The sequence below is a fragment of the Cervus canadensis genome, chromosome 33 (assembly GCF_019320065.1).
Source record: "Cervus canadensis isolate Bull #8, Minnesota chromosome 33, ASM1932006v1, whole genome shotgun sequence".
In the NCBI taxonomy this organism is placed as follows: domain Eukaryota; kingdom Metazoa; phylum Chordata; class Mammalia; order Artiodactyla; family Cervidae; genus Cervus; species Cervus canadensis.
In genome coordinates this window covers 1461675-1475310 of record NC_057418.1, presented here as the reverse complement: position 1 = coordinate 1475310, position 13636 = coordinate 1461675, and the positions used below count along the sequence as shown (strand labels likewise).

The 13636-nt window shown below is 42.3% G+C and overlaps 1 protein-coding gene across 9 annotated transcripts in view; it reads left to right on the top strand.

The window, feature by feature from the left end:
* The window catches only part of MRAP2 (melanocortin 2 receptor accessory protein 2), a 52996-nt gene that overhangs the window by 23645 nt on the left and 15715 nt on the right, over positions 1–13636 (top strand). For 5 of the 9 annotated variants that reach the window (XM_043457415.1, XM_043457412.1, XM_043457414.1 and 2 more), the window contains 2 exons: positions 1577–1709; positions 11635–11734. In XM_043457415.1, the coding sequence (XP_043313350.1) occupies positions 1583–1709; positions 11635–11734 (227 nt within the window). In that variant the 5' untranslated portion in view covers positions 1577–1582. Of the gene's footprint in view, positions 1–1576; positions 1710–11633; positions 11735–13636 lie in introns of those variants that run through there. The other 4 variants (XM_043457419.1, XM_043457417.1, XM_043457416.1 and 1 more) reach the window with 2 other exon arrangements.

Here is a 13636-nt window from a genome sequence, read left to right as displayed (position 1 = left end):
ACTTTTGGACTCTGTGGGAGAAGGCAAGGGTGGGATGATTGGAGAGAATAGCATTGAAACATGTATATTACCATATGTGAAACAGATGACCAGTCCAAGTTCGATGCATGAAACAGGGCACTCAAAGCCGGTGCACTGGGACAACCCAGAGGGATGGGATGGGGAGGGAGATGGGAGCAGGGGTTGGGATGGGGGGACACATGTACACCCGTGGCTGATTCATGTCAATGTATGCAAAAACCACCACGATATTGTAAAGTAATTAGCCTTCAATTAAAATAAATAAATAATTTTTTTTTAAAAAAAGAAAGAAGGAAAGGTGAGACTCATACTTTGGGACAGAAGAGTGGTGGAGATTTTGCCTCAGCTTCTCTGGAGGTTGTGCCCTGGAGGCAGCAGTGGGTGATCCCGACCTATGGTGGGTGGAAGAAGGGGAGCTTCAGAAAGCTCTTGGGGTGGGGCGATGGTCCTCAGTGTGATACTGTTCAGTGAATCTTGGTTTTGTCTGGTAGTTCATTCAGACTCTTCCTTATGTTACTATTATTTGTTGCTTAGTGTTCTTCCCCCATTATGGCTTCCCAGGTGGTAAAGAATCTGCCTGCAATGCAGGAGACACGGGTTTGATCCCTGGGTCAGGGTCATCCCCTGGAGAAGGGAATAGCCACCCACTCCAGTACTCTTGCCTAGGAAATCCCATGGACAGAGAAGCCTGGTGGGCTACAGTCCACGGGGTCACAAAGAGTCAGACAGAACTGAGTGACTGAGCATGCAAGCACATTCTTCCCCCTTTATTAGGGGAGGTCTCTGGGATCCTGGCCTGACATCTCCTAGCCCACAATGTACCGTGTCTCACATATCACAGGTACACAGTGCTGGATCCCGGCTCTGTGGACTTGACATCTTAGGTGTCCATGCTGTACAGTGCAACCACATTTCACAAAGAAGTCAGCATTTTTTAATCTAAAATTCTAAAAAATGAGGCATTGGCACATCCAGAAAATAGGACAAATCTCAGGAGTTAGTGGTGACCAAGATTGGGGCTTCCATTGAGGATCTTCCCCAGTGATGTGACTTTTGATGTCCCCTTCTCTTTGCCCCACTCCATTTCATTAGATGTAGGTGGCATGTCTATTTTTCTATGGAAGGTGCTTGATAGAAATCTGTTGAGCTGCTTCTCTCCTGCTACTGATTTTATTTATCCTCTGTGGGCTCTTTATAGGTGGTGATATGTGGTCAGGCTAAAGTTGTGAGCTCAGAGGATTTTGATCCACTCTCTCCCTCCTTCTTTCTTTCATCAGTTATTGGAACTTGGTTATGTGCTAGGCACTGGGTTAAGTTCTGGGGGAACAACCTCAAAAGAAGACATGGTGTCTGGTTACAAATATATACCAGTCTCTTGGAGAGAGAAAAGGAAATAATGGCCACTTGGGATGAAGTATGGGCAGCCATGGAGAAATGTCCCTGACCTGATGGATAGGACCTCCCTTAGCCTTTTGCCTGCTGACCTCCTGAAGATGGTCAAGGACAGTGTGGCTAAGTTAACAAACTCTGCGCTTGCCTTTCTTCATTTGTGCAGGTAGAAATGTCTGCCCAGAGGTTAATTTCTAACAGGACATCCCAGCAATCTGCATCTAATTCTGATTATACCTGGGAATATGAGTATTATGAGGTTGGACCAGTTTCCTTTGAAGGACTGAAGGCTCACAAATGTAAGTCTTGTGCAATTTCCCACTGTAAGCATGTTGCGTGTTTGCCTTATTCTGTGAAGCCACCAGTGTTTACTTTCCATGGACATGCTTATACATAACTTTATCCTCTACCCTCTAAACCCTGTAAATCCCCTCCACATATAGGCTTGTTGATCTGGGATGTATAACATGACTGATGAAGGACTTGGAAGATTCCCTTAGTGGAAGCTGAGTCAATGTCCCTTTCAAATTGAGACTTAAAAAAATTAATGATTCCAGCTCTCCAAAACTGTGAACATTTAGACCATCAAAAATGTATACACAAATAGAATCTAGGACTCTAATTTGAAGAAGCTTCCTTTTTTAACACTTGGTCCACAGCATCCCTTCAGCCCTGCTGGGTTTCTGGGACTGTGGAAAGCAGTCTGTCTGAGTTTTTTCATGATAAAGGACCAGAATAACTCATGATCATTCCCAACTCTGTTGTAGGCATGAATTGTGCTTCATGTTATTGGAGTAATTAATCATCTAGCACAGAGCAAGGAAATATAATTCTATGAAAGGGTACTGTTCACCTCCAGTCATAACTGCCGGCTGACTGGCAAGCATGAAGCAGCTCAGTCTCCTTAAACAGAGTTGTCATGAGCAGAAACTGCTGCCCATTCCCGGGTCCTGTCGTGGTTACCCTGTGAATGTCCTAGAGAGGTTTGGTTGTTTCAGAATGAACGTCCACAGTGTTATAAAAGTGGTAGGTCCTTTACTGACTCAGATGAATGGGACATGTTTAGGAAATACAAGAGTGGTTAGAATTGAAGACGAATGTGGCCAAGGAAGTGCTTGCCCTCCTTTCATATTTTCTGGCCTCTGACTCTCTGAGCTGTCTTGGCATCATGACCTCTGACCCCTACTTGCCGCTCCATTGCAAGGTGGACTTTCTAGTTTTTCCAGCTTCACTGAGATATAATTGACAAACAAAATTGTCATATATTTATACAATAAATAAAATGGTGATACATTGTGTATATTGTGAAAGGATTCTCTCCATCAACTTAACATTTCTATTACCTCAGGTATATGTATTTGATTGTTTATTCATTGGTAAGTAGAACATTTATGTTCTACTCTCTTGCCGACTGTAAAGACAGTATTATCAACTATACTTTCCATGTTATATGTCAGGTCCCCAGACCTTATTCATCTTATAGTTGAAAGTTTGTACTCTTTTTACCAACCTCTCCTGATTTCCCCACCCTTCAGCCTCTGGCAGCCACTTTTCTACTCTGTTTCTTTGAGTTCGACTTCTCTTTTAGAGTCTACATATAAGTGATATCATGCCCTAATCTTCTTTCTCTAACTAGCTTATCTCACTTCATATAATGCCTTCCAGTTTCACCCTTGTTGTAATAAGTGACTATATTTCCTTCTTCTTAAAGGCTGAAAAATATTCAAATTTCTATCATCTGTCTATCACATTTTCTTAATCCATTCATCAGTGAATGGACCATGAGATTGTTTCCATACCTTGGCTATTGTGAATAATGCTGCAATGACCAGGGGAGTACAGATACCCTCTTCAAGATAATGCTTTCATTTCTTTTGGATATTTTTCCAAAAGTGGAAAAGCTGGATCTTACAGTAGTTCTGTTTTAATTTCTTAAGGAACTTCGTACATAGTGGCTGTACCAGTTACATTCCTACCAACAATGTACAAGGGTTATCTTTTCTCCACATCCTCACCAGCATTTGTTCTCTCTTGTCTTTTTTGATAAAGGACTTTCTAACAGGGGTGAGATGATATCTTTGAGGTTTTGAATTGCATTTCCCTAATGATTGGTGATATTCAGTACATTTTCATGTGCCTGTAACATTTGGATATTGTCTGTGGAAATATGTCTGTTCAGGCCCTTTGCCCATATTTCAATTGGGTTTATTTTGCTATTGAGTTATATGAGTCCCTTGTATACTTTGGATATTAAACTCTTACCAGATATGTGGTTTGCATATGTCTTCTCCTATTCCATAGGTGACCTTTTCACGTTATTGATGGTTTCCAATGGTAAAGCATCTACCTGCAATGCAGGAGACCTGGGTTCAATCCCTGGGTTAGGAAGATCCCCTGGAGAAGGAAATGGCAACCCACTCCAGCACTCTTGCCTGGAAAATCCCATGGACGGAGGAGCCTGGTAGGCTACAGTCCATGGGGTTGCAAAGAGTCCGACAGGACTGAGCAAATTCACTTTCACTTTCACTTTGCTATGCAGAATCTAGTTAGTTTAATGTAGTCCTACTTGTTTATTTTGCTTTTGTTGCCTTTGCTTTCTTTGGGTGTTAAATCCAAAAAATCATTACTAAGAGTGATATCAAAGAGCTTACTCCCCTATTTATGACCCTTATTTTGAACTCTCACTAAGATCTATTTCTAGAGATTTATCTTGTTCTTTTGTTTGGAACATATTCCTCCATTTCTTCCTTCTTCTTGACTCTCTGTGTTGGCTTCTGTGCATTAGCTAAAAGAGCCACTTCTTGCAGGTTTAAAGAAGTGGCATGTAGGAAATGTTCTGTGAGAAGCCCTGGCCCGCAGAGCTAGGAACTCAAGGGACATCACCTGTATGGGCTACCTGTGCCTGCCAGCGGCAGTGCAGGGGTGGGCAGAGTGCTTGCCCCGCCCCGCTGTGACACGGGGGTGGGAGGGGCTCCCTGGGGGGCACCCCCACTGACACTAGCAGGTTAGAGGGAGCGTTCCAAGATGGCACCCACCAGCCCGGGAATTAGCAAGGTAGAATGAGATCATAAAGATGGCCAATGTGTCCATCACCGGAAAGAGTCCCAGCAAATTTGTGCCTCTCCAGCAGAAGCTTTAAGATTAGTTAGTGGGTCTCCTTTCTGAATAATCCAGGTGATTTTCAAACTGGTGTTTTGTAATGAGTCCTGGGGTGAGGGGGTCTGTGCATGAGCCCTTTAAACATATTCTCCATTCCCTGCGGAGCTCTGTTTTTCCTGAAAGTAATACCCATTGGTTTTTTCAAGTCAGCCATTTTGGGGGCTTGTCTTTCCTAGGCAGGATTGACGATTTGGGATGCCCTTGATGGAGCTCAGACGCCTCTAACCTTAGAGAAGAGTTCTGTATTTTTGAGATCTCTCCCAATTGTGGATCACGGCACCTAGGATGGAGTTTCTTCTGTGTTTTTTTTTGTGTGTGTGTGTGTGTGACTGTGTTTCTGCCTCTGCTCACTGTCTCAGTGCTGTCTTCTTATCCTTTGTTGTAGAGGCTCTGTTTGTTCAGTTTTCAGGTCTTTTCTGAGGAAAGCATCCCTGTGTAGTGGTAGTTGTATGTCCGTGGAAGAAGGTGAACTTGGGACCTTCCCACGCCGCCATCTTGAACTGCGTCCAGTGTGTGGTCCAGACCCTTCCTCAGGGAGGGTGAGCCCTGGGGCTTACCTCTGACCACACGTTGCTCTGCTGGGGGTGGGGTTAATGGCAGGAGATGGCTCAGCCTTTCTTACTGATATGAAGGTGGGTGCTTTCTCATTTTTCAGATGTGTAGAAGTCATTCAGCTAGCTTCTGGAACTCTTTCAGAGGGAACTGCTCCAGATGTAGCCATATAGTCAATGTGTCTGTGGGACGAGGGGACCTCAGGAGCCTCCCAAGTCTCCATCTTGGTTGACCCCCAATTCCAGCTAATTAAGTTTTAGCCTTTTCCCCACCCCTGATTGCAGGAAGGACCACAAGAGCCTGGGTTCACCTGTAGGTCCGGAGGAGCCGGGTGCTGCTAATCGCTGGTGGCTGTGGTTGAGCAACTCCGGACTGTTAGAGGGACAGGGGCAGTGATAGCTGGCTGGTTCCTGCCTTCTGGTCGCCATCGATGGGGTTTAAAGGGCTTTGGAGTTAGTAATTTCCTATATCAGGAGCTTTCTATTTTTGTTCCTTAAAAAGCATTAACTAAATCACATATCCTTTACCCCTGAAGTGAATAGTAATAATCAAATGCTTTCACACACTCCTTTGTTGATGTCTGCTCAGTAGTTCTGTATGGAAGTAAAAGAAAAGCATGTGGAATCCATTAGGATGTACTGGCATCCATTAACTGATGGAGGGCTATTGCTGTCAGGGTGTGAATCACCCTCCTTAATTTGCTTTAATTCTTTAATCGGTTATTTTTCCGGCATAGTCTGTGGGTAAGGATACTTGCTGTTAAGGATTTTAATGAAAATCAAAATGACTGGGTAAATCATCATATGGTTTCCTGTAATTTAAGCTTTTATAACTTCATGACACAGATTTTATTTTTGTGTCATTTTTCTCCTGCCTCTTTTTCTTAGTTTAAAGGGCAATACTGCTGTAATTTTGGTTGGGGCATTTCCAGAGACAGTTGAAAATCTCTTCGGGGCATATTACATTTAGAGACGATTATAGCTGGAAAAAATTCCTGCAAAATGTAAGCAGATATGTAGGCATTATTTACACATTTTACTTACTATACCATTGAGAAGGAGTGCTTTTTGTTAGTGTTAGCATTCATTTTAGGCAAAAAACAGAAATTCCTAGGTAAATCTTTACTATTTTAATGTAAGAGATCTGATTAGAGGCCCTTAGCTTCCAGAACAAACCCCAAGACATACAGGAAAGTAAGTCAATTATTGTATTGTATAACTTTAGGATTAGTGTCTTCCATTTTAAAAAGCTGTAATTCTGGGCTTCAAGTGCATCTTCTTGTTTTGCTGAGAAAAATTCAAAGCCAATTAGGTGCAAGTTGAAAGGAATGAAAATCTGTCATTTCAAGGGGAAGCATTTAGGAAGACAGGAGTGACCATAACGGTTATCTTTTTACTTTACATGTGATGGGTTGTTCTTAGCAACAATAGTTACATCTCTAATTAGACTGAGTTCTCCTGCCTGCTGAAATTAAGATCCCATCTCTATAGCGTCTTTTATCTGAGAAACAACCTCTGATGATCATTGTAAATTCTCCTTTTGCCTTCAGTTTTGAATCTGATAATAAACTATAACTATCTGAAGTGGACCTGTATCTGACATACATTTGATACCAGAAAAATGGACATTCATTCATCCATTCATTCTATATGTATTTATTGAGCACCTGTTACTTGCAGCACTATTTTTTTTTAATAAATTTAATTGAAGGATAATTGCTTTCCAATATTGTGATGGCTTTTGCCATACATCAACATGAATCACCCACAGGTATACATGTGTCCCCTCCATCCTGAACCCCCCTTCCATGTCCCTGTCCACACTATCCCTCTGGGTTGTCCCAGAGCACCAGTTTTGGGTGCCCTTCTTTATGCATCAAACTTGCACTGGTCATCTATTTACATATGGTAATGTACACGTTTCAGTGCTATTCTCTCAAATCATCCCACCCTCACCTTCTCCCACTGGGTCCAAGAGTCTGTTTTTTATATCTGTGTCTCCTTTGTGTGCAGCCCTGTTTTAATCACTGGAGATACAGCAGTGAACAGAAAAGAAAAAAGCCCGTCTCTTATAGATCTTGCATTCTACCCTGAGAGACAGATAATAAATAAATAGACAAACTATGCCAGATGGTGATAGAAGATAACATAGGGAAAGGAGGTGTGAAGTGTGGAGGTCAAAGTATAGATAGAATGGACATGGAAGGCCTTCCTGAGAAGGAGAAATATGAACAAATGCCTGAAGGAAACGAGAGATTGAGCTGTAAGAACCTGAGGAAGAACATTACAGAAAATGCTCCATGGTTTGGAGTAAGACCTGTGATCGGGAGCACAGTAGACACAAGTGCCGGAAGCCCACTGTTGGCTCCTTCCCAGGAGTCCACAACACAGAACTGATCCTAACACCTTAGGAACCAGAATTGGTATAAGGACAGTGCTTGTGCTGGTGTCCTGAGCCCTGTCTTTCAAATTAAGCATTAACCCTTGCTTTTCATATAACCATGAGATGGGAAGGTCACAATATATTCTTTTTAAAAAAATTTTTTATATTGGACTATAGTTGATTTGGGCTTCTCTGGTAACTCAGCTGGTACCAAATTGACCCAGTTCAGTTCCTGGGTCGGGAAGTTCTCCTGGAGACGGGATAGGCTACCCACTCCAGTATTCTTGGGCTTCCCTGGTGGCTGAGATGGTAAAGAATCTGCCTGCAATGCAGGAGACCTGGGTTCGATCCCTGGGTTGGGAAGATCCCCTGGAGGGGGACATGGCTACCCACTCCAGTATTCTGGCCTGGAGAACCCCTGTGGACAGAGAAGCCTGGCAGGCTACAGTCCATGGGGTCACAAAGAGTTTGGCCAAAAACAAACTTCTTGGCCAACCTAATACAATTTTGTGTTAGTTTCAGATGACCATCAAAGTGATTCAGTTACACATATACCTATTCCTTTTCAAATTCTTTTTCCATTCACATTATTACAAGATATTGAGCAGAGTTCCCTGTACTATACAGTAAGCCTTTGTTGGTTATCTATGTTATACACAGAAGTGAGTGTATGTTAATCCCAAACTCCCAATTTATCCCTCCCCTCCACCTTTCTCTTTTGGTAACCCTCAGTTTGTTTTCTAAGTCTGTAAGTCTATTTCTGTTTTGTAAATAAATTCCTTTGTATAATTTTTTTATATTTCACATATCACCATTATAATATTTGTCTTTTTCTGACTTACTTCACTTAGTATGATCATCTCTAGGTTCATTCATGTTGCCACAGGTCACATTATTGCATTCCTTTTAATGGCTGAGTAATATTCCATTGTGTATATGTACCACATCTTTATCTATTCATCTGTTGATGGACATTGAGGTTTCTTCCTTGTCTTGGCTGTTGGAAGCAGTGCTGCAGTTGAACACTGGGGTGCACATATTCTTTCAAACTGTGGTTTTCTCTGAATATTTGCCCAGGAGTAGGAATGCTGGATCCTATGGTAGCTCTATTTTTAGTTTTTTAAGGAACCTCCATACTGTTCTTCATAGTGGCTGTGCATTCTTACCAGCAGTGTAAGAAGGTTCCCTTTTCTCCACACCGTTTCCGGTATTTATTGTTTGTAAACCCTTTAATGATGGCCATTCTGACTGGTTGGGGGGGAGGGGAAAGGGGATGGGATAGTTACTCTCATCCTCCCCTAAAATGGAAAACATAATATATGGAAAAGCAGATCATACCAGTGAAAACCGTGCACCTGTCAGCTCTCTTGTTTCATTCCATTCACTGGATGTCAGGTAAAGGGGAGGTTATTTTATTATGATGCATTCGATTTGGAATTCCCCTGGGCAATTTCTCCTCCTATACTCTCTTAAACTATAATGGTCTCTAAGTAGCTCAGTCTCTAGACAGGACAGAAGTAGCTCTTCGGCTGTATTAGAAACCCCCGTGGAAGGCTTTTCCTTAACCAACCAGGTTTCTTGGAGCCCCCACTCTACGTAAACCTCTCTTCTAACTTCCTCCTGAGAAAGGGTACTTTGGGGAAGACCAGAGGCTCTGTATTCCTCTTTTCACCGAAATGCTTGTGTCCGTGAAACTTGACATAGAAATAAAACTTCAGGAGAGTTTGGTTGTTCCTGGAATGAGATGGAGCTCTCTGATGCTCTCTGAAAGGGGCTCAGAGTGAGAAAGGTATCTCATGTATTTATTGGGCCTCATGTATTTATTGTTTGGATAAAGGATGAGGATGAGGTAGAGGAGAATTAATGGAGATAATCTGAGGATGCAGAATTTCCTCTGGAGGAGAATGTGAGTAAGCAAAGCTACTTAAAGCATATTGTCATGAGAAACGTGGATTCCACGTTATCAAGAGAATGCGTGAAAATGCCATTGGACCGTGGGGATTCTAAGATTCTAACCAAAACTCTCCTCGTTCCCATTCTCTTCTCTCTTGTGACTTTGCTGAGGGCTGAGACCCTCCCAGGTCCCACGTTATTGTTGCTTTTTGATCAGCTCCCTGGGTCACTAGAAGGCCGGGTGGGCTCCCTGTGCCCACCCTGGGCTAGGGGGCTGGAGGACACATGGGGATCCAGCCACCATCGGCTGTGTGAGAGCTGTCCTCATGAGAACCCCTCCCTAGTAAACAGATTTGAAAATGAATCAATATGACTAAATTCTCAACTGAGGACTTACGTAACGTTGGCAGGTCATTTTAGAATTGGCTTTTGCTATTCAGGCAGTTGATGAAGTACAGGAGGCTGAGCTGGCATTTATCTGCAAAAACGACGCTTTGCAGTCTGTGTCCCCATAACTGAGATGCTATTGTTACATGTTAATTGCATTTGTACACATGTGCTTTTTGTATTTGTCCGTATGTCTTGTTAGGCTTCATTTCCATTAGTTTGTAAGGCAAAGTCTACAATTCCTGTTTCTCAGGCACTCTTAACCCTGGGAAAGATAAATTGGTTTTGCATCCAGAGTACTGAATAAATGCCATTGAATAAACTGGGGCTCTGAAACAACCTAGAGGGGTGGGAAGGGGTAGGTGGTGGGAGGGAGGATGGAGAAGGAGGGGAAATATGGCTGATTCATGTTGATGTATGGCAGAAACTAACACAATATTATAAAGCAATTATCCTTCAATTAAAAATAAATAATTTTTTAAAACATTGTTAAATAAAGGTTGTTACCCTCTAGGTGATAGTATATTTAGAATAAAAGTAAGAATTATGCAAAGCAAGTTGCTAATCTGATTTCTCCATATTAGAAAGAGTGCTATATACACATAATTCAATTAGAATAATACTTTGTATTTAAACTCATTTAGTGTATACATTCTATTCACCTTTTTAAAAATTGCTAGGTATCCTCACTGTATTGCCATGTAGGTAAACTTCTTAGAATAAATCAGAAAATGTAAAATAATTCAACTCTGTTGCTTCCCCCAAACTTAAAACCTTATGATGAATGTGCCGGGTTGTGTAGACAGCTCGGCCTCACCCGCATCCGAGAGAAACACACTAGTGACTGTTACCTGTGATAGGATCAAGGAGGGACCTGTGCAGAGAAGCACAGACAGAAAGGTCATGGGGTTCACAGGAGGGAGCAGGCACATCCGTTGGGGAGATTAGGCTTTCTGAAGGAATTGATGTGGGGAATGCACTTTGGATGAGGGATAGAGTTTCATTATCTCCAGTTTGGGGAAAGTTGTTCTGGCCAGGTGAAGGTACGGGCCCCTGGAAAGGTGTGAGTATAAGAAACTATGCCTAAGGGTTCAGGCAAATACAGGAATACAGTGTCCCCCAGACTGATGGGAAGCATCAGTTTTAAAGTAAGGATCAACTGAGAGAAAACAACCACTTAAACAATAATAGACTGCAAACGTGAGCCACCTTCTCAGATGCCAGATATGGTAAAAGTGCTCTGTATATGGAATCTGTTCTCATGTGAAAAAGGTCAATTCTATTTTTGTTGAAGTATTTTTCATGAAAGAGCAATATTATCAGAGCTATGATAAAGCAGATTCCATTAGAGTTGAGGCCCTGGCAAAGGCCAAAGGCAGGAAGAGCACTCGGGAGGCCATTTAAATGTTCTTTGCAGGATGTAGTGAAGACCTGAGTTATGCCAGCATGAACATGAGTGAAAAAACAAAATTGGGTTGATGTGAATCAGATGTCATTTTAAGCTTCATCCTGTAGTTTCTGCTAAAAATTGGGTTTTCTAACTCAAGACACTTCAGTGGAATCTTGAGGACCTAGACAGCCTGATTCTGTGCTAAATTCTTCCATTGGGATGTAGCAACCAAGAGTCGGGCAGGCTGACATCTCCTAGTGTTACCTGAGTCAGGAACCTGAAGACATAGACGCTTCCCTCATTCCTTATGTTAAGTGTTCCCTGCTGTCCGATAGTTCAAGGTTGTCTCAGAAGACTGAGACCATCCTCTCTCATTTCATGTATCAAAAAGCACAGATTCCTTGAATGTTTAAATTTTATGTTGCTATGAAATACTAATCCCAGTGTTAACTGTCTTACAGATTCCATTGTGATTGGATTTTGGGTTGGTCTTGCAGTCTTCGTGATTTTTATGTTTTTTGTGCTGACTCTGCTGACCAAGACAGGAGCCCCACACCAAGAGTAAGTTTGGGCTGTTTCTAAATGTCTGTTAAACCCCACAGGGACTTGAAGAAACAGAAATGTATTGGGGGGTGGGGTTGCTTCCAATGGGTGGAGAGATGGATTTGCTGTCCAGACCCAGGTGCTGGTTGGGTGGGACCTGTCTTCCTCCTCGAACTTTGCCTCTTGCCTCTGAGGCTTCTTTTCAAGTGAACCCTTGTGCACCTGGGTTTCTTGGTCTTTCCTGTAGTCTTAATGCTGATCCTGGCTCGATGTTTATTTTGAAAGGTTATTAATTATGATGGATTTTCTCCTTATTCCCAAAAGAATTTAGGTGACTCACCAGACTGAAACAATGAAAAAGGACAATAACAAAAATAGGATGAAAGCTAGCTTAAAAAACATTTCAAGGAGCAGAGAAATCGTTGTTACTGAATACTCGACTAAATTGTTTAATTATTCACTGAATTCAGCACTAAATTTCCTCAAAATGAGATAAAGGATTATAAAAGTTTCATGGTGTGGTAAAGAACATCTGTGATGGGCTTTGGATTTATGGAGGAAATGATTGCATGGATGCTTAATGAGTGTTGAATAACATCAAAACATAATTGGGTGGTTATAGTTTGCAAAAACTCAGAAATGTTTTAGAGACTTTTTTAATCCCAACTCTTCCAAAAAAGGAAAAAATAACAACTTGTTTGATATCTTGTCAGTCAGTTCCAGAAGGCAACAGATAGCACATTCAAATTAGGTAATTAGAAGAGCTTTTTAAGAAATTAATTTTCTTATTGAAATATAGTTGATTTACAATGCTGTGTTAATTTCTGCTCTACAGCAGAGTGACTCAGTTATACACATATTTCTGCTTTTTTAGTATTATTTTCCATAATGATTTATCCCAGGATACTGAATGTGGTTCTGTGTTTTATACAATAGGCTCTTTCTTTTTATCCATTCCATATCTACTAGTTTGCATTTACTAGTCCCAGACTTGCAATCCATTCCTCTGTTACCTTGGCAACCACAAGGCAATATCTGTGAGTCTATTTCTGTTTCATAGATAGGTTCATTTGTGCCATATTTTAGATTCCACATATAAGTGATATCATAGGGTATTTGTCTTTTTCTTTCTGACTTACTTAGTATGATAATCTCTGGTTGCATCGATGTTGCTGCAAATGGCATTATTGCATTCTTTTTCATGGCTGAGTTATATTCCATTGTATATATGTACCACGTCTTCTCTATGCATTCGTCCATTGGTGGACAATTAGGTTGTCTCTGTATCTCGGCTGTTGTGAATAATGCTGCTGTGAACACAGGGGTGCGTGTATCTTTTTGGATCAGAGCTTTTGACAAAGGGACTCATCACAGGTTGTGGCCTGGGAAGAGAGCAGCCCGTCTTCCTGGATGGCGCAGGATGCCAGGGCTCAGAACACTGAGGAGTAGATGCCCTAAGTCTGAAGGGCCCCGATCGTCTCCCAGGAGCCCTGCAGAGAGACTGGCTGAGAGGAGCAGTGACCCAGGTCAAGGGACACAGCGCAGTGTGACCTCTTAGGGAGGGAGCCTCCAACAAATACCCAGACCTGTCTTTCCCCGTCTCTCCCCTTTCTCACCACTGCTCCCCACTGGCTGAGCACCGCACCACTACCAGTGGCCAGAGCCTACCTCAGAGGTCAGTTTCCCAGGGCACAGAGCAGGGTGGGGAAGGGTAGGGAACGGCCTGGGAGAGTAAATGGAAGAAAGTGAGCACAAATCCTCACATTTCCATTCCGTGTCTGCCTTCATCCTCACCGCCTAGCCGCGGCGTTCTTGTAACTCATCACACAGTCTGCACTGTCTGCTGTTCAGTCTTCAGCCTGCACTTCGACTCTAACAATTAGTCATATAAAGGGAATGGTTCTGCGCATCACACAGCTG